Source organism: Trichechus manatus, unplaced genomic scaffold (assembly GCF_000243295.1).
Source record: "Trichechus manatus latirostris isolate Lorelei unplaced genomic scaffold, TriManLat1.0 scaffold00026, whole genome shotgun sequence".
Lineage (NCBI taxonomy): Eukaryota > Metazoa > Chordata > Mammalia > Sirenia > Trichechidae > Trichechus > Trichechus manatus.
In genome coordinates this window covers 11,845,740-11,867,197 of record NW_004443962.1, presented here as the reverse complement: position 1 = coordinate 11,867,197, position 21,458 = coordinate 11,845,740, and the positions used below count along the sequence as shown (strand labels likewise).

The 21,458-nt window shown below is 35.5% G+C and overlaps 1 protein-coding gene across 2 annotated transcripts in view; it reads left to right on the top strand.

The window, feature by feature from the left end:
* The window catches only part of STXBP5L (syntaxin binding protein 5L), a 399,309-nt gene that overhangs the window by 126,799 nt on the left and 251,052 nt on the right, over positions 1-21,458 (top strand). For both annotated transcript variants that reach the window (XM_004373644.3, XM_004373645.2), the window contains exon 7: positions 15,668-15,751. In XM_004373644.3, the coding sequence (XP_004373701.1) occupies positions 15,668-15,751 (84 nt within the window). The remainder of the gene's footprint in view (positions 1-15,667; positions 15,752-21,458) is intronic.

The following is a 21,458-nucleotide window of genomic DNA, read 5'->3' as shown; positions in this document are numbered from 1 at the left end:
AGGGAGTATGGGAAGGCAACTTCATGGAGCTCCTAACAGGAGACACTGCACCAGGTTACCAGGAATACACGCTTTCCCACCCCACTCCCTTTTTCCCTGTACCAAAGCCTCCGCCGCTTGCCAGCAGGCCACGGTCACTCGGCTGGAGAGATACCAGTTCACTGCCATCCAGATTCACCATCTTGGACCTCAGCCACCAAGGACTGCAGACAGTGAGTATGGGAAAGCAACTCCATGGAGCTCCCAGCAGGAAACAGAGCACCCGGTAACCAGGGATACACACTTTCCTGCCCCCGCCATCCTTCTCCCCTCTATGAGGCCTCTGCTGCTCGCTAACAGACCATGGTTGCTCAGCCAGAGAGACACTAGCTCACTGCTGTACCATAGCTGAGTGACTGGCCCTGCCCACCTGGACAATGTGATGAGAAGTATCATGCCCACAGGTGAGCAAGCAACAAAATACACCCAGCCCACCTGCTCAAGCATAACCAAATAAAACAAAAAAGCAGAATGAAACAATCAAATCTACAATCAATAAATGAAGAAAATAATTCCTGAATGTCCCAGAGACAGCAGACAATATCAAAACAAAAAAAAAAAAAAAAAACAGGAGAGGATGGCTCCAGAAAGCGACCAAAATAAAACACCAGATGACCTTCTGCCAGAAGAAAAGGCACTGGAACTACCTGTTAGGGACTTCAGAAATCTAATATTCAAGGTTTTCTAACAGATGAAGGAAAATGCAGGCAAAAACAAGGAAAAAATAGACAAAATCATAGAAAATACAGACAAAATCATGGAAAAGACAGACAAAACAATGGAAGAAATCAGGAAAATAATACAGGAACAAAATATCAAAATAAGCAGCTAGAAGTCATACAAAAACAGTAACTAGAAATCCAAAAGATAAACAACAAGATTTCAGAAATGGACAGTGCCATAGAAGGTTTTAAGAGCAAATTTGAAACAATGGAAGACAGGATCAGTGAAATTGAAGACAAATCTTTGGATACCACTTCGAGGAAAAGCAGACAAAAGAGCAAAGAAAAATGAAGAAACCCTGGGAACAACGTGGGATACAATCAAAATACAATACATTGTGAAGATGTCAGTTCCACCCAAAGCAATCTAAAAATACAATGCAATCTTGATCCAAATACCAACAGCGTTCTTTTAAGAGATGGAAAAACTAATCATTAACTTTATATGGAAAGGAAATAGGCCCTGGATAAGTGAAGCACTATTGAAGAAGAATAAAGTAGGAGGACTTGTACTACCTGACCTCAGAACCTACTACACAGCTGTGGTAGTCAAAACAGTGTGGTACTGGTACAACAACAGACACATTGACCAATGGAACAGAATCAAGGACCCAGATGTAAATCTATCCACCTACAGACACCTGATCTTCAACAAAGTCCAAAATCCATTAAATGGGGAAAAGACAGTCTTTTTAACAAATGGAGCTGGAAACACTGGATGTCCATCTGCAAAAAAATGAAACAGTACCCATACCTCACACTGTACATAAAAACTAATTCAAAATGGATCAAAGACCTAAATATAAAATCAAAAACCATGAAGATCATAGAAGGAAAAAATAGGATCAATGCTAGGGACCCTAATACATGGTATTAACAGGATACAAACCACAACTAACAACACATAAACTCCAGAAGATAAACTAGATAACTGGAATCTTCTAAAAAATTAAACACTTATGCTCATCAAAAAACTTCACCAAAAGAATAAGAGGAGAACCTACAAACTGGGAAAAAAAATTTGGCTATGACAAATCTGACAAAAGTCTAATCTTTAAAATCTGCAGGAAAATCCAACACATCTACAACAAAAAGACAAATAATGCAATTAAAAAATGGGCAAAGGATATGAATAGACAATTCACCAAAGAAGACATTCAAGCGGGCAGCAGATACATGAGGAAATGCTCTCGATTACTAGCCATTACAGAAATGCAAATCAAAACCACAATGAGATACCATCTCACCCCGACATTACTGGCACGAATCAAAAAAACAGAAAATAACAAATGTTGGAGAGCCTGCGGGGAGATTGGAACTCTTAGGCACTGCTAGTGGGAATGTAAAATGGTACAACCATTTTGAAAAACGAAATGGTGCTTCCTTAAAATGCTAGAAATAGAAATACCATATGATCCAGCAATCTCATTCCTGGGAATATATCCTAGAGAAAAAAGAGCCCTCACATGAATAGACATATGCACACCCATTTTCATTGCAGCATTGTTAACAATAGCAAAAAAATGGAAACAACCTAGTTGCCTATCAGTGGATAAATGGATAAACTATGGTACATACACACAATGGAAAACTATGCAACAATAAAGAACAATGATAAATCTGCAAAGCATTTCACAACATGGATGAATATGGAGGGCATTATGCTGAGTGAAATAAGTCAATCACAAAAGGACAAATATTGTATGAGACCACTAACTGTAAAAACTGATGAAAAGGTTTACACACAAAAGAAACAATCTTTGATAGTTACGAGGGAGGGGAACTATGGGAGGGAAAGACACTAAATAGACAATAGATAAGTGGTAACTTTGGTGAAGGGTAAGACAGTACACAATACTAGAAAGCCAGCACAGCTTTTCCAAGGCAAGGTCATGGAAGCTCCATAGACACATCCAAACTCCCTGAGGGAATAATTACTGGGCTGAGGGCTGAGAGGACCATGATCTTGGGGGAACATCTAGCTCAACTGGCATAACATAGTTTATATAGAAAATGTCTTACGTTCTACTTTGGTGAGTAGTGTCTGGGGTCTTGGGGGCTTGCGAGCAGCCATCTAAGATACTCCACTGGTCTTATGCCATCAGGAGTAAAGGAGCATGAGGAAAACCAAAGACAGAAGGGAGAGATTAGTTCAAAAACTAATGGACTGCAACTACCACAGCCTCCACCAGACTGAGTCCAGCACAACTAGATGGTGCCTGGCCGCTACCACTGACTGCTCTGACAGGGCTCACAATAGAGGGTCCTGGACAGAGCTGGAGAAAAATGTAAAACAAAATTCTAATTCACAAAAAAAATACCAGACTTACTGGCCTGACAGAGACTGGCAAAACCCCAAGAGTATGACCCCTGGACACCCTTATAGCTCAGTAATGAAGTCACTCCTCAGGTTCATCCTTCAGCCAAAGATTAGACAGGCTCATAAAACAAGACTAAATGGGCACACCAGCTCAGGGGCAAGGCCTCGAAGGCAGGAGGGGACAGGAAAGCTGGTAACGGGAAACCCAAGGTCGAGAAGGGGAGTGTTGACATGTCATAGTGTTGGCAACCAATGTCACAAAACAATATGTGTATTAATTGTTTAATGAGAAACTAGTTTGCTCTGTAAACCTTCTAAAGTACAGTAAAAAAAAGAATTGGAAACTATAGCCCATGGGCCAAATCAGGCCTGCTGCTTGTTTTTGTAAAAAGTTTTATTGACATGCTCACTAACATGTTTTCTATGGCTGCTTTCTCAGTACAAGAGCAAAACTGGGTAGTTGAGACAGAAACCATATGGCTTGCAAAGATTAAAAATTTGCTATCTGGACTTCACATAAAAAGTCTGCTTTTTCGTCTTATAGATAGTAGACCCTCAGGATGGGATTGTGCAGTGGATTGTCTTCTGTCTCAAATCAAAGAACTCATCGCAAGTGCCAGGTGGAGTGGCATTAAACCTTTCCATGCAGTGACATCACAATTACTTAAATTTTTTCCTATGATTAATTGAGGTGAGGAGCTGATGGAAGCATAAGACAATGAGATATCAAGTACCTATGGTGCTTAATTGATATGGGGCATTGTATAATTATAATGATGATGGAGTAGAATAGCTTCCTTTGATGAAACTTGTATTAGTTTTCTGTTGCTGCCATGACAAATTATCACAAACTTAATAGCTAAAAACAACACAAATTTATCATCTTACAGTTCTCTAGGCCAAAAATCTGACACAGGTCTTACTGGGCTAAAATCAAGGTGTTGACAGGGTTGTGTTCCTTTCTAGCACTGCTAGAGGATAATATTTATTTCCAGCTTCTAAAGGCTGTACACATTCCTTGGCTTGTGGCCTCCTTCCTCTATGTTCAAAGCCAACAATGTAGCATCTCTCTGATGATTCTTATGTCGCCGTATCTCTTTCTGATCAGAGCCAGGAAAGGTTCTCTGCTGTTAAGGAATCAAGTGATTAGATATGGCCCAGCCGGATACTCCAGGATAATCTCCCCATCTTAACCTCCATACTCTTAATTACATCTGAAAAGTCACAGGTTTTGGGGGTTAAGACGTGGACAAATTGTGGAGATCATTATTCTGCCTACTTCAGTACTGGAGACTGAAAATAAAATAATCAGCTCAGAGCAGTTAATTACCAACTTAAGGCATGCCAGAGATCCTCTAAGGCAGCTTTCTTTAAAAGAACTCTTAGCTCCTGTATCTTTAGGTCAGACTGCTAAATATAGGCCAAGAATCTGTTCACAAGGAGACTAAATATGTATCTTTGATAGGTATCGTTTGTTTAATTCAGAGCCCTGATCAGGAAAGAGTGTGACCCTGACACCTGGAATGGAGAAATCTGTGTGGATAAGCTTGAGAGTATTGTACTCCCCACAATTTCCCTGAATCCTCTTGGACAGCAGAAGTTCCTCTTTCCCCCTTGCCAGGGAGAATGTTATCCCTTTTCTTTCTCACCTAAGGTAGGTTCCTTGCATGTTGATACTTGTCGTCACAAGACCAACCTACAGCTTTATTACCTCCAGGCAAATAATCAGAATTGGATCTCAGATCTCAGAACAGACTAACAGGAATTATAAGCCCTACTGCAGAAGAAATAGACTATACACCAAAGAAATAGAATACTCACCAAAACAATTTCAGGACCTGGCTAATACATACTGTCAGGCACCAAGGGTATATGTGTGAGACTTTTTTTTTTTTAAAGTCCTTGAACTTGGGAGACTGCCTAGAGGAGAATTTATTTACGTGGGGGACTTCACCCATGATTTGGGATTTAATGCTTTGGCAAGGACACCTGGAACTGGTTCTAATCATTTACTGGCATGGCTCATTGATGCCTGGACTCAACAAAGTCATAGAAAAAATGCAAGAGAGATGCTGGAGCTTTTTTTCATTAGAAGGGGGGTCAGAAGACTCAGGGAGATGACAATGTTAAAATGGATATATTGTGTTTGTTATGGCAACTCACCTCTTGACCTTGTTCCCCAGGAGACTCCTAAGGTAACTCCTTTCAATTAACCTAACAAAGTATGCTCCAGAAAGGCAGGTATCAGCATATTTGAGAAGCTTGGTACTGGCTGTCTTTTTTAGGCCTGAATTGAAAGTAGATGATAGCATACAACCAGCCTTCATAATATCAATGGAGATTAAATGTCATGGATTAGTAGAGACGAGGTGGCTATATTTAACCATGTGGCAGTTCTAACATTAATTACCATAACAAGCAGCAAGGCTGGAGTGGCAATGTAGGAGTCTATGGCTAATAGGTAATAGATCATGGTGTTTCTGGGGGCAAAATTAGGTGTGTAGCTGACTGGGATTGTACTTTATTTGCATAATGAGGAAAAATATCAAGAGCAATTTAGCTCTGACGTCTACCACCAAATGAAAAATGATAGTACCTCATTAGGTTTCGAGATATAAGTCAGTTCACAGAACCAAAACTTGTTGATTAAAAGGATAAGACCAGATGCCCCTGAGGGGACGACCCTGAAATGTCCCCATACTGTAATTATAAAAACATCTCTGGTCATTTGCAGGAGTAACTGTTTACTTTTTGAGGACTGTTAGCTATAGGGTCACAGCAGACATTGGAACCAGGAGATCCAAAAAGCCATTATGGTCCTTCAGTTAGAGTTGAGGCTTATAGAACGAGCTAATAAATGGAGTTTTGACCCAAGTCTATCTCACAGTATGTCCACTGGGTATACAGACACCCTATGGTTATTTTCCCCAAATGTATGGTTTGGAAATATATGGTCAGCAGCTGGCATAACCTTCATATTGGTTTCCTGATCTTGGAATTAGAGCAATTAGAGTAGGAAGGGAAAAATGGAACCCCTGAAACTGTCTCCTTCTGCCAAGATTGAAATCAGAAGCAATACTGCATTCCTGGAGGAGTTGCAGAGATTAGCACAAGTAGACTTGAATGAGGTAATGGTAGCGGTCACTGTTACATTCTTGTTGAATTCCATCGTCTGGCCTCTGTAAAAAATGAGATAGATTGAGATTATTGAGAGTGTAGATACATGTAAAATTAACCAGGTGGTAGTCCAATCACAGCTGCCTTGCTGTTAATTTACACTGCAATAGTTATTAATTTAGTGAATTCTTTTTCTCAATATTTATTAGCAGAGAGGATCAAAAGAAGTTTGCTTCTACAAGGAAGAGATAGGAATTATCACTTGACAATCTTCCCCAAGTGTGTGCTTTTCTTTTTTCCTGCTCTCTGTCATAAACATAATCCTCAGCAATCTTGATTATCTTAATATCTTTTAGAAAGTGTGCTAGTCCACTTTATATTGATTACATCACCCTAATAGGATCTGGTGAGCAGAAACAGCAAGTACCTATATCACTGATAAGACTCACATGCCAAAAGAGTGGGAAGAAAACCCATAAAGATCCAGGAGCATGCCCCACAAGTGACACTTTTGAGGTCTAGTGGTCTGGGACAGACAGGGACATCTCTTCTAAAGTAAAACATAAACTGTTGTACTTCTCCACACTAAGAGAGTTATCACACCATTTGGTGGGCCTTTTTGGATTTGGATGATAGTGTATAATTCCCTTGAAATTACTACTCCAAATCATTTTTTAGGTTACCCAAAAGTCTGCTAGTGTTGAGTGGGGCCCAGAGAAAAAGAGGGCTCTTCACCAAGTCCAAGCTTCTTTACGAGCTATATATCCACTTGGAATCTGTGATCTAGTAGATCTGATGTAGCTTAATGTATCAGGGAGATAAGAATGCTCTATTAGAAAGCCCAATAAGAGAGTCACAACAGCTACTGTGAAAATGGCATGCTACTGGGGTCTTGTAGAGATTAAACATCTAACCATAGGACACCAAATTACTATGTAATCTGAGGTGTCTATCATGAGTTAGATGTTATTGTATCCAACAAGTCATAAGATTGGGTGGGGGAAATGACAATCCATGTTGCAATGGAAGTAGTATACTCAGGAGATCAGTCTTCAGCCATTCAGCAGGCATGAGTAAATTAGAGAATAGGGGCCCAGAATCTCATGTCACCTACATCTGTTGCAATAATGCCTTTCTCTCAACCCACATCTATGCTCCATGGAATGGAGAGGGGAGTATCTAAAACCAACTGACGGAAGAGGAAAGAGAATTCAGGGCTGGTTCACACAGGTCAGATAATTACTTGGCACTAGCTGGACATAGATTGCTGCTCAATTACATCTCCACTGAGGGGTGACCGTGAATGACAGTGGTGAAAAAAATCCTCACATTTGGTAGAGCCACAACAATACACTTGATAGTGCATTTCACATGGAGAGTGAGATACAATAATAAAAAAAATCCAAAAATGGAAATTCTCTTCCACTTGGAAATTTTAAAACTCTTTATTAAACAACTATTAGCTCAAATAGAAAATACAAATTAAAATTGAAGAATTTACAAAAAATAGCAATAATAAAATACTATCTCGACTCGACGGCAATGGTTGTTTTAATATATAGTCTATTGTATATAATGAAAGCAGTGAACATAAAATAATTCATAGCCTTTAACACTTATATCAATAAAAACTAATTGTTAAAATAAATGAATTCCAACTCAAAAGATGGGAAAGGAATGACAAAATGAAGCAAAAGGAAGCAGCAGGAGAGACATATAAAGTTATAAACAGAACTTTAAGGAGTTCTCTTGATTTTAAGCTATAGTATAAATTAATCAAAATGCTGGTTCTTTGAAAAGAACATAAACAAAATATACAAACTACTGTTTAAGCTAATCAAGAAAAATAGAGCGAAAACAAAGTTATACAAAATAATACACAAAACAAAGGGGAAACACAATAAAACTAAGGTAATTAAATTATTTTGCACAACTACAGGCAGATAGATTTGAAATTCTAGATAAAATGGATAATTTCCTAGGGAAATAAGTTTGTCAAACTTGACACCAGTGGGGACCGAGAGTTTAAAGAAGAAAATGGGAATGCTATCAAATTACTACTTCCACCAAAAAGTTCCAGGCCCAGATGGGTTAACAGGGAAATTTTAATAAATTTTCAAAGACTAGATAATCCCACATGCTATATAAAATGTTCAAAGCAGAGATTGACAAACTATGACCAGTGGTCTGCCTCCTATTTATGTAAATATAGTTTTAATGGCGCACAACTGTACTCATTCATTTACATATTGTCTGTGGCTGCTTTTGCACTACAACAACAGAATTGAGTGCAACAGAGACTGTAGGGCCAAGGAAGCCTAAGATATTTGTTATCTGGCTCTTTACAGAAAAAACTTACTAATTTCTGTTCTAAGTATAGTTAAAATTATTTTTTCCAAATTGTTTTTATGAACCAGTTATAAGAATGACAACTATACCTGATAAATATTGCACAAAAAGAATACCATGGATTTATTGGACTTATTAATATTAATGGAGAAGTTTTACATAAAATATTAATAGACAAAATCCAATAGCATGTTAAACACACCCCCACACACCCCCACCCCCACACACACATTGTGACAAGTGGTGTTTTATTCCAGAGATACAAGGATAGATATTATTAGAAAATCCATTAATATAATTTACCTTGCTAAGATCTCAAGAAAATTATGATAACCTCCATTGATGCTGAAAAGGTCTTTGAATAAAAATTAACACCTCTGATATTTCCACTTTTGATAATCACACAGTACCTTGTGTCAGATCAGCCCTCCCACTGGGAGAACTAGCATATCTACACAAAATATTTTAAAAATCTGTCTGAAGGCACCAGAGAGTGACTAAGGCAAAGAAGATTTGTGGGTTCTAAATCCCAGGGAGAAAAGAAGACTAGAGAGCTAAACCAAACATTTGGCATCATGTTTCCCCTCTAGGCATTCATCTCTTTGGAAACAGTGGCTGAGAGACTTAGTTACTAAATAGAAAGTGACTGAGAAGCTAAGCAGTTTTTCTGCAGTTGTATGGGGCAGGAAGGTAGCAGGGATAAAAATGGAGTTCAGGCTAGCCAAAAATAAGGGGCTCTGGTAATCTCTCCAAGCTTTGAGTTGTGACTCTAAAGGGATATACCCCATGAGTAAGGTTGAACTGGAAACATACCAGCCCTCTAAGTGACTAAAATTCTGGTTAACACTATCTTAATCCTTTTGTGGTTTAAATTAATCTGCCTTAGACTGTCTATCAAAAACAAAGGTAAATCTTTTCTGGAAGCAGAAGACACCATCCTGAGCCTCTAATTATCCCTACATTTTCCCCATACATAGCCTCCATACTCAAATTAAAAATAACATGGTGTACACAAAAATAAGAATAGACCAGGAACTAATAGAACCAACAGAAAGTAGACACCAACAGGAGGTTAAAATAGCAGTTATCAAACATGAACTTTAAAATAACTGTGACTGAAATGTTTATAGAGAATAGAATCAAAATTCCAGAATGGAAAAAAATAAATGATTATAAATAACTAAAGAGAGAATTAGTGACCTGGAATACATATCAGAAGAAAATATCTAGACTAAGACATGGAGACAAAAAGATAAAAAGCATTTGAGACATAGTGAAAAGGTGTTAATATATGTGTAATTAGAGTTCCAGAAGGAGAGGATAGAGAATGGGAGAGCAGCAATATTTGAAAAACCAATGGATGTTAATCTTCCAAAACAGATTAAAGATGTCATAAATCCAAGATACACTACAGACTCCAAACAGAAATAATAAAAATTAAACTTCAACTAGGCAAATCAAAATCAAATAGAAAAATCTTAAATGCAGTCAAAGTATAGAAAGCAAAAATCATAAGACTAATAACTTACATCTCAACAGAAAAATGAGGAAAATAGAGTGATGTCAGAGTGCTAGGAAAAAATAAGCAACTGCCTACACAGAATTCCACACCCCACAAAAATATCCTTCAAAAATGTCATCAAGTTAAAGTATTATCAGCAAACAAAGCCTTCACTTAGGAAAAAAACGGAAAAACCTCTTTAAGAAAATGAATGTAATCCATAGTAAAAGAACAGAGATAATAAAGGCATTAACGAAGAGCTGCAAACATGAATAAATCCAAGGGAATATTTTATATTAAAAAAAACAACTTCTGGGGCATAATATCTCAAGAATTAAAATACAAGGAAAAAAATTCAGAAGTCAGGATGAGGTCTGTTGAATTAAAGTTCCAAGGTCAAGGGAATAGCAAATGGGCAAAGTACATCAGACTTTGATAAATCATTGAAACACTTTGTAATCTGGAGGTTAACACTAAAAGAATAATAAATGTTTATATAGTGGATAAATTAATAGAGGAGGAAACTGGGATAATAAAAAAGGACTATTTTGTTCTGTTGTAAGTAGGGTTGTTATGAGTCAGAACTGATTCCACAGCACTTAACAACAGCAACAACAATTCAGAAGAAAATGAAAAACAAAGAGAGAGAGAAGGGAATATTAAGCAGATGGGACAAATATAAAACAAATAGGTAGATTTGTTCCAAAATATATCAGCAGTTATATTAGATATAAATAGATTGAATAGACTAATTAAGGGACAATAATTTGCAGACTGTATAAAAACAACAATATGCTTTTATGAGAGACACACTTTAAGCCTAAGGATTTAGAAAAGTCGAATATAAAAGGATGGAAAAGATACAGCATGCAAACCCTAACCAAAGAAAACTGATATAGCTATATCAATATCAGAGAAGTAGACTTTAAGGGTAGAATTATTTCTAAGGATGAAGAGGAAGATTTTGTAATGGAAATAGAGTCAATTCAGTAGATGCAACAGTCTTAAATTTGTATGCACATAATAACATAGCTTTATACTATACTGGCTGTGATCGCTTTGCTTGATACTGTGCTAACTGAAACTTGCGCATATCAGAACCATGTTTTCTTTGATGTGTTTCTGTGTATAATTTGACAGGACTAAAGTATATAAAGCAAATTTGACCAAACTAAAAGGAAAAATAGTCAAATTCACAATTATCATAGGATGTTTTTACATACTTCTCTTTACTCACTGAGAGAACGAGCAAAGAAATAGTGAGGATAATGAAAATTTGAACGATTAACTAAGTTAACCTAATTGAAAATTAACATACACAGTACGTTACATCAGATACCTGCAGACTACACATTATTTTCAAGTGCATATTGAGTATTTACCAAAATTGTCCATCTACTGAACCAAAAACATGTCTCAATAAATTCCAGAGGATTAAAATAATACATAATATATTCTCTAACCATAGGAGAGCTTAACAAGGCATCAATAAGAAAAAGATAAATAGGAAATCCCCCAACTGCTTAGTAACTAGCACTACACTTCTGAATAACTTATATATGTCAAAGAAGAAATCAGTATAGAAATTAAAATATATTTTAAACTAAATTACAATGGAAATATAGCATATCAATACTCATGGAATATAGCTAAAGCTGTGCTTAGAGGGAAATTTATAGCTTTCATTGCATTTATTAGAAGGTTTATTAAAGCTGAAAATCAATTATATTAGTGTCCAACTCAGCTAAATGTAAAAATAGTGAATTAAACCAAAAGAAAGTAGAATAAAGTTAATAAAAAGAACAGAAGTTAAAAGATAGGAAACAAAAATATAGTGCATTAGCCAAAACAAAAGTTAATTCTTTGAAAATACTAATAAAATCGGCATATTTCTGGCAAGTGTGATCAAGAATAAATGATAAGGCACAAAGAATCCCAATAAATTTGAGTTCATCTCAGGAATGCAAAGTTGGTTTAACTTTTTTAAATCAATCAATATATTCGCATATTAACATAATAAAGGAGAAAAATATGAACATAAAAGTAGATACATAAGAAGCATTTAATAAAATTTTGCTCCCGTTCCTGATAAACGAAAATATCTTGGTACAGTAAGTAAGGAAAGGAACTTCATTAGTACGAACTTCATTAATTCACAGAAAACTATGAAAATACTTAATGGTGAATTAATGAAAGTTTTACTTTTGTAATAAGAGACAAAGATGCCTACTATAGACTATTAAAGTTAAACATACTCATACTCTATGGATCAGTATATAACTGACAGAAATACATACATGTGTTCACCAAAAGACATGTACAGGTTTGTTCATAGCAGTGTTATTAAATCTCCTGCAGAATAAATAATAAATTGTGGTAATGTCATAACCAAACAATGGAATAATATTACAGTAATGTAAGTGAATTAACTACTGATACAAATTCTTGGAAATAGAAGCCAGAGAGAATATATATATATATATATATATATATATATATGTACGTATGTATGTATAAAATGCATAATTCCATTGATATAAAATTAAAAAAAACAGTAGCAGTAACCTAGAGTATTAGAAGTCAGTATAATGGTTATAGTTAAAGAAGAGAATGAGAATATTGACTGAGTAAGGGTATAAAATAGGCTTCTGAGTTGCTTGTATTGTTCTATCTTTTGACCTGGATAGTGGTTTTTTGGGTTATGTTCACTTCATCATAATTCATTGACTACACATATATAATTTGTGAACTTTTTCTATGTATGCTAAACTTTAATGTTTACTGAAAAAACACTTATTCCTGATAAAAGAAATTTATACAATATTAATCAGTTTACACTTATTTAACATGATTTAAATATACATAACTCTCCAGAAACTAGGATCTTTCTTAATGTTATTGTCACTAAAGTCAGGAAGAAGGCAAAGATGTTCACCCTCTGCACTATTTTTAACACTATAGGATGTTTTAGCCAATGCAATTTGACAAGCATAGTTAGAGGCATAAAAATTGGAACAGAAGAAGTAAAACCATCTCTGTTTTAGATTATACGATAAGATACTTGGAATGCCTAAGAAAATCAAAGCGAATACAAACAGTAAAAAAATTTAGAAGGTAACATACTAAAATCCAAGTATAGAAACAATACCTTTTTAGAAAAGATAATGAAGAGAAGATCCCGTATGAATAGCAACAAAAAAGTCAAAATAATTAGCTATAAAATTAACAAGAAAACCTCTATTGGGAAAACTTTCAAACTTCCTGAAAGATATACAAGCATATTTAAATAAATGAAAAGAGATCTTTTGGACTTAGATAAAATGACTCATTTTATTTTATTTTTCTTCTATTTCCTGAGGTTTATTTTTTTCTGACCTTTTAAAGTCAAATGCTTAGATCATCAAGTAATTTTTAAGTTTTTCTTCTTTTCATATGTATTTATAAAACTGTAAATTTCCCCCTTGATGAAGATTCACCTGTATCCCACAAGTTTCAGTATGAGGCATTTTTGTTTGGTTCTATTTTATACATTTCATTATGATTCCTTCTTTGACTGTTAATTATTTAGAGTTATGTTTTTTAGTTTCTAAAATATTTTCATAATATATTTCTAATTTCATTGCACTGTTATTAGAAGATATACTATCTATGATTTTGCTTCTTTCATATTTAATAATCAATGTTTATCAAATACTTATTTTGTACAGACACTTTTCCAGGTGTAGGGGATATAGTAGTGAACATATCACTTCTTTGCCTTCATGGCACTTACATTCTATTTTGAGAGACAGATTTTTAAAAACAGTATATATATGTATATATACTTTTAAGAAACATAAAGAAGATTAAGGGGATATAAAATGACAGGATTAGAGAAGGTGGTCAGTGAAAGATTGGTATGTGAGTTTATATTTGAGTGAATATCTGAAAGAAGTGAGGGACTAAGCCTTGGAAATATCAAGTGTGATTCTAATGCATTTTCATATTTCCTGAGTCATAATGATATGTAATTATCTCAATAATTTATGACATTTTGAGGTTTAGTATTTTATATTTTGTGATTTACTGGGGCTATTGGCTAGAAATGTTATAGAACACAGTAACTTATTTTTCAGAGGTTGGCTTTGAAAAAATATAGTAATGTTTTAAAATATAATTTTATTACATCTTGGGGCTCAAAATTTGAAAGGATGTATTATTCATTTTTTTGCTTTCATTAAATTTTCCAAACTTTTTAAATTTACAAATCTCTTTCTCATAGTCTCACAGATTTCGTAGGAGTTGGTTTTATTGTTTCATCATTTTCTCTAGTTTGTAAAAAGAATTGATTTGCAGTTAAAACAGATATATTACTACAGTGTTTATGGCTTTATGAAAATTAATTTTAATTTTAAAGAATGTTAATTAAATGTATATTTAATTTTGACATTTAGCAAGTCATGTATGCCATTTACTTTGAAATTAGTATGAAAGAGGCTGAAATTTTTTTTGTGAAGTCATTTTTAAAGTATGTTTGGTTTAATTACCAAACATTTAAATATATGTGATAGCTTTATGACCTGATATTTGAAATTCTATGTAGTTTCTGTTAAAACTACTGGCTGGTTTATTTTTATTATTTTTTTGTGCCCTGTTATAAAATGATGAGGAAAGTAATAAGGTCTCAGGATGCTATATAGAGATAGGTTATAATCACCACCATATTTTCTGTTTTTAACCTGTTTTGAGGGGATTACTGAAAACATCTTTATGTACTATATAAAAACTTTCATCAGAGAACTACTACTAATGGATTTCAAGAAAATCATCTTCAGACAAATCCATAGGAAATATTATTGTTATTTTGATATTGGCCTATTTTTATCCTTCTTCCTTTGAACTAATTATAGATGAAATTTAATAAAATACAGCTATAAATAATAACTCAAGATCATATAATAGTAAAAGTCATCAGCATGGCCTGCAGTGTTTAGCTGAATGACTGAGTCTTGAATACAGTCATCTTATAAGTGCTATCTGTTCTCAAATTGTTCTACTTTAAAAAGAATATTTTTTTGTTATCTCATTTATTAATTTAAAAAATAGAGTAGAAAATTAATATCAACTATTTTTAATTATATGAATCTCTAGAATACCTTTGTGAACTTCTGAGAGTTCATAAACAAACAGTTTGAAATTCTGAATTAAGTCAAAGAGAAAATAGGATTTGACATATAGAAATTTGAAGCCAAATTTGTGGCCACATTTTTTCAAGTGCATAGGACTTAATGTCATATACATTGTGCAGTATACTTATCCCATTTCATCTATTTTCTATACTATTTTTCTTTTGCTCTGATTTTCTTACTTATTTTTATACTGTACCATATATATTTACATGCTTCCTCAAATTCTCTTTGGAATCAGGCAGAGACTATTGGTAAATGTTCATATTGAAGCAGAATTTATTTGTCAATTTTTTAAATTTAGCAAACCTATATTTAGGTTCTAGAAAAATTGGTATTCTAAATACAGCTGTATTATGTAGTATGATTTTATTTGTTTTAACATTAACATTTATTTGAAGTGAATTAAGATTAATGCTCAAATTAAGAAAATTACTGTTCTAATGTTTTTCAGCTGCTAATCGGTTATGAAAATGGTACTGTAGTATTCTGGGACTTGAAATCTAAAAGGGCAGAACTGCGAGTTTATTATGATGAGGTAAGTGATTTCTGTTGAAATATTTGGAAAGGATATTGTGGCTTTTTGCCTGTTTTTCACCTTTAAGCTTTGTAATTTACCAGTATTTTGTTATTGGATAACTGCCTAGTTGTGATCCAGTGTCGTACACTTCCTTTCAGTATTTGCACAAGTTCCAAGTCTGGGTTATTCTCCTTGAGTGGGAATTCTGCCTTGATTATTTCTGGGCCCTGCTTGACATTTTATATACTTTGGTGTCTTTTATCTATACTGCATCACTAAATTTACCTCAATTCCTTTTTCTTCCTGTAGGCTCTATGCTTATGTCTTGTCTCACTGGTCTTAAGGTCTCTAAAGACACTATTCACAGCTTCCTTAGAAAATTCATTTCCTGTGGTAGAAAGGTTTAAGTGATCAGTTTAAAAGGCCTTATCCTCTAATACTTGCCTTCTTAGAATAGAGAGAGATTTTGTAAATAGTAATACCTAATAATAAGTGTCAGATCTTGAAGTAAGTTGAAGTAAGTAAGTACATAATTGAGACCTGATTATGTTTTCATTTAGGGGAAAAAATGAGATCTCATCTGTCAAGGAATAGTCTCTGAGATGACAATTCAGTTGTTCAGAGATTAATTCTAGGCCATTAATTACCTCCCCCTTCAGAAGAGGCTGATGTGAACACAGTGAAGCTGGAGGCAAAAGGAGAGAAAGGGGAATTACCTCTTGTAGCTGTGAAAATAAACACAATCATTTATGCTCTCAATTAAGTTTAAAAAATCGTAAGATTGGGGAAAGATAGGAGGAAAATACAGTTTAAAAATCTCTGTTTAGTAACACTCATGCTTATGGGAAGAGTGCCAAAGCATTTAAGGCAGCACTGGTATAAATAGAAAAGAAAAAAAAAACAGCATTTCTGTTAGAACACTTCCTCATGGAATCGAATGGAAAATGCCACCAAATGAACTCCTAGTTACTCTGGGATACTTTGTGTACCCCTTTCCATCCCTTCACAGTAGTTAAATTTTTTAAAGTTTAGTGTTTAGATATAAGCCTTCAGATACCTCATAAACTGCATGATTCATTTCTTAGTGGTTCTGGCAAACTAAAATTTTCCCGTATATGCAAGTTAGTTTTCATAATGGTAAAGAGTTCAAAAATAAATGATAGAGTAGCTGGATAATTTAATCATAGTTGGTGAAAAATAATCTGACAGGTGATGTCATATGATTGTGCTCTTTATGATGAACTTCTAGGGCATCTTGAATCATAAAGAAAGAATGTACTAGGGAAGTAGCCAGTATTCTGCCTTTGTTAAATATGCAAAGTATGTCTAAAGATGGAGAATGGAGATTTCTCCCTCTCTCAAGACCAGAAGCTAGATAAGAGTTCTAATATAATGGATTTAGCCAGATGAACTGAGAGTTGTTGTTGTGTACTGTTAAGTCGATTTCGACTAATAGCGATCCTATAGGACATAGTAGAACTGCCCCATAGGGTTTCCAAGGCTGTAATCTTTACAGAAACAGACTGCCACATCTTTCTCTCACGGAGCCACTTGTGGGTTCAAACTGCTTACCTTTAGGTTAACAACTGAGCACTTAACCACTGAGCACACATTTTTGAATTGAGAATACCAAAAAAAAAAAAAAACCGGACCCTTTGCTCTTGAGTTGATTCCCGCTCATAGTGACACTGTAGGACAGAGTAGAACTGCCCCATAGAGTTTCTGAGAAGTGCCTGGTGGATTTGAGCTGCCGACCTTTTGGTTAGCAGCCTAGCACTCAACCACTACACCACCAGGGATTCCTGAACTGGGAATAGACCAGCTAAAAAGGAAATCCATAGGGACATGATGAATCAGCAAGTTTTCCTGTAGCCTTAAAAAGTCTGGAAGACCTCTAACCTTAGAAAGTGAGTAGAAATAATTTTGCAATGAAATGTTTAAAAAAGGATTAGCAATGGTTTAAGTTAGTCATTGGAGCCCTAGTGGTGCAGTGGTTAAGAGCTTGGCTGCTAACCAAAAGGTCAGCAGTTCAGATCCACGAGCCGCTTCTTGGAAACCCTATGGGGCAGTTCCACTCTGTCCTTTAGGGTCACTATGAGTCAGAATCAACTCGACAGCAACAGGTTTGGTTTTAAGTTAAAGTACCCCATTATACCTACTTTATACCTAGAAATAATTTTAAATACTGATTTATATGATAATATGTATATGTGTATACATATGTCATCTGCTTAATGAATAATTATATGTCCTGTCAATTTAATAGAATATTAGTAAACTTTTCTAACTTTCCTCAGCACTTCTCATATCTAGAAATCATCCCATTTACTTGTCTGAGATAGTTTCTCATAAGTCACCAATGATCTCTTCATTACTGTACATAGTGATCCCTACTTTGTCTTAAAGTTCCTCACTACCCCGGTGGCTTTACTTTAGTCCCTCCCTCTTAAAATGCTTTCTTCCCTCATCTGTCTCTTTTGACTTCATTGTTCATTCCATCTTTCTCAATCACTTACTATTTCTTTAGCTCTTCTTATAATTACACTCTTCAGGGATTTATATCTTCAGTCTCTTTTCTTACATCCTCCAATTTACATTTATGTTGTTATCCTTGCCCATAATTTCAAATATTACCTTTATGCTAATAAATTTAAAATCCGTATATCTCTAGTCCCTACCTCTCTCCTGAGCTCTAGATCCAAATATCTAGCAATCTGTTAGATAAGTTCAAATGAAGATCCCAGTTGGCACTGAATTTGTATTTAAAAGACCTGAACATTTTTGTTCTCTTTTTCAGTTTTAAACTTTTGATCAGCTAATCCAGTTTAGGATCCCCAGAGTCATATTTGACTCTTCTTCTTCATATATCAAATGCAAACAGTCTTGCAATCTTGATCCGTTTTTATATTGTCTCTCATTGATTGCTTCTTTTTTTATTCCCTCTTCCAGTGTCCTAGTTTAGGTTGTTATCATTGGCCTGGGCAGTTCAAAGAGCCTCTTAACTAGTCACCTTTCCTCTGATCTCTCACCATTTTATTATATCCTTCAGTACCAAGATTATAATTTTAATACATAGTTAAATCATGTAATTCTCTGTCTCAGAACCTTTGAATGGCTCCCAAGTGCCAATAATGTAAAGTCTCCATTTTTTGACATGAGATTTAAGGCCCTAGTGCTATCTTTTGCCTTTAGTTTAATTTACTGCAGTCTTCTACAAAGTCCTCATTCTTCAGACATACTACTCACTACGTAGAATGGTAACCTCAAATCAAATAAATAAAAATGTGAAAATCAATCGAATCCCCACTTTTTACCTCCCTGATCAGTTCTGACACCAGCTGGCCATGTGGCACTTCTTTCTCTGTCCCTACCCACCTGGAGAAGAAGCCTTAGTGGTGCAGTGGTTAAGTGCTTGACTGCTAACTGAAAGGTTGGTGGTTCGAACCCACCAGCCACTCCACGGGAGAAAGATGTGGCAGTCTGCTTCCGTAAAGATTACAGGCTTGGAAACCCTATGGGGCAGTTCTACTCAGCTCTCACAAGTTAAAAGGACACCTTCCTTCAGAGTACTAAATAGGCAGATGCCAGCCACAAGTTTGGGAGTCCACCCTACGCCCTCACTTTTAGCCTGCTGGCATAGATTTGCAATTTTCTCACTACTGCTTAAGAATGCCAGCTGTAAGCTCAGGAGTCCCTCTGGACTCCTTCATTTCTGATCTGCTGGCTCCCACTACTCCTTTGGGTTTGATAATTTACTATAATGACTCACAGAACTCATGGAAAGTACCATACTTACCATCACAGATTTATTATAACAAAAAGGATAGAGGTGAGGATCACCACAAAGAAGAGATGCACCGGGCAAAGTTCGGAAGGATACCTAACGCAAAGCTTCCATGTAGAAATGGCACACTATTTTGTCATTGGATAGCTGCCTGGTTCTGACTTAATGTCTCACGTGCATTAGTATCTTTCCCCAGCCAGGTAACCCATGGAGCTTCCATGTCCAGAGCTTTTATTGGGACCGTATTGCATAGTCATGATTGAGGCCTCGTTACATAGTCATGATTAGGGCCTTATTGCATAGGCATGATTGATTAAATCACGCTCCCCTCCCTCCCTGAGATTAGCTGATATCAGGCTACAAGGTGGTCTCTCTGGCCTGGCGAGTCCCCCACTCATTTGTACAGATCATCAGGTGTTGTTTAGATAACAGAGGTACCTTAATTACTCAAGAAATTCCGAGGGCTTAGAGTTAGCTCTCAGGAAATAAAGACAAAGACCACAAGGTAAATTCTTTACCTCACACTCACTATCTCCTGTACCAAAATCAAACCCGTTGCCGTCAAGTTGATTCCGACTCATAGCGACCCTATAGGACAGAGTAGCACTGCCCATAGGGTTTCCAAGGAGCTGCTGGTGGATTTGAACTGCCAACTTTTTGGTTAGCAGGCAGCTAGCTCTTAACCACTGCGCCACCAGGGCTCCACTATCTCCTATACATACCGTTTCCCACCTCTAAGCCTTTGTTCCTGCTAATTCCGCATCATGAACTTTCTTTTTTACTCTTTTGTATATCAAAATCCTATTAATTTTTTAGCCACTATAAAGCTACTTAGATTATTTAACTAGCCTCTTGATGGATAGCCATTGATAAATTGAGAGTTTTGTTTTATAAATCAAATATTATTTTCAGAAATAACTATATGAGTTTTACTTCCATATTAGCTGTGAAACTTTTCTTCATTACATCAATACTCGTTAAATAATCTTTCACAGCTAAATCCCTGGGAGTTTGGCCTGAGGAAAACCGTTTAGTTTCTTGAGGAACTGCTATATTTCCTTTTTTTCAGATCGTTACTCAGCTTTTTTGGGTTTCCTTTTTCTTTTGTTTCCAGGAAACTCAGTGAAACCCTGAGTTGACTAAACTGGATAGCGTTTATGTTTATCTTCCAAATTCAGCTTTCCATCTTTAAATTTTTTTTTTCCTGTATTAGTTGTGTTGTATTTTTTTTCTTCAGTAAACCTGTTCTTTTTTAAAAGAAAGAAGTAAGGTACATTAAAAAAATAAAATTGAATGTTTATTCATCAAGTCAATTCAAATGGCAGCTCACTATCTGACATCCTTTTCTCTAACAACAAACTGCTTTTACATGCACATGCCTATTGTTCTATACAGTAATTACATGTCTTTTATATTACTCACTTATTTTGGCTTTGTATTATAGCTATTATTTATATATCTGTCTTCTTCAGTAGGTTGAAATTCAGTAGGATAGGGAGAAGGGTTAGGGATGCTTTCTCTGCCTTCGCCATTGGTGGCGAAGCAGTCTGAGAAAACTTTAAATTGAGTGAAATTCATCAAAGTTCACATATATGAGAAGAAATAAGAAATGAAACTTCCTGTGAACCAGCTACAGAAAGGGGAAGAAATAAGCAGAAGAGGAGACGAAGAAGAACCTGCGTGTCTTCTCAAACTACCTCTGCTGGACCCTGGCAAAAAAGAAGTCTCTGACTAGTAATGGAGGCCAGGATGAGAGAAAACAAGGTTCCAGAGTTTCATGTTGCTTTTTCCATTTGATCAAATCTTACATATCTTTTTGAGTCACAGCTCATATTGTATTTTCTTTATATGTTTAATGATTACTCTAGCCATGAATTATCTATAACTCTAATAATACTTATGTTGTTGGTAGGTGCTGCTGAGTTGGTTCCGAGTCATAGC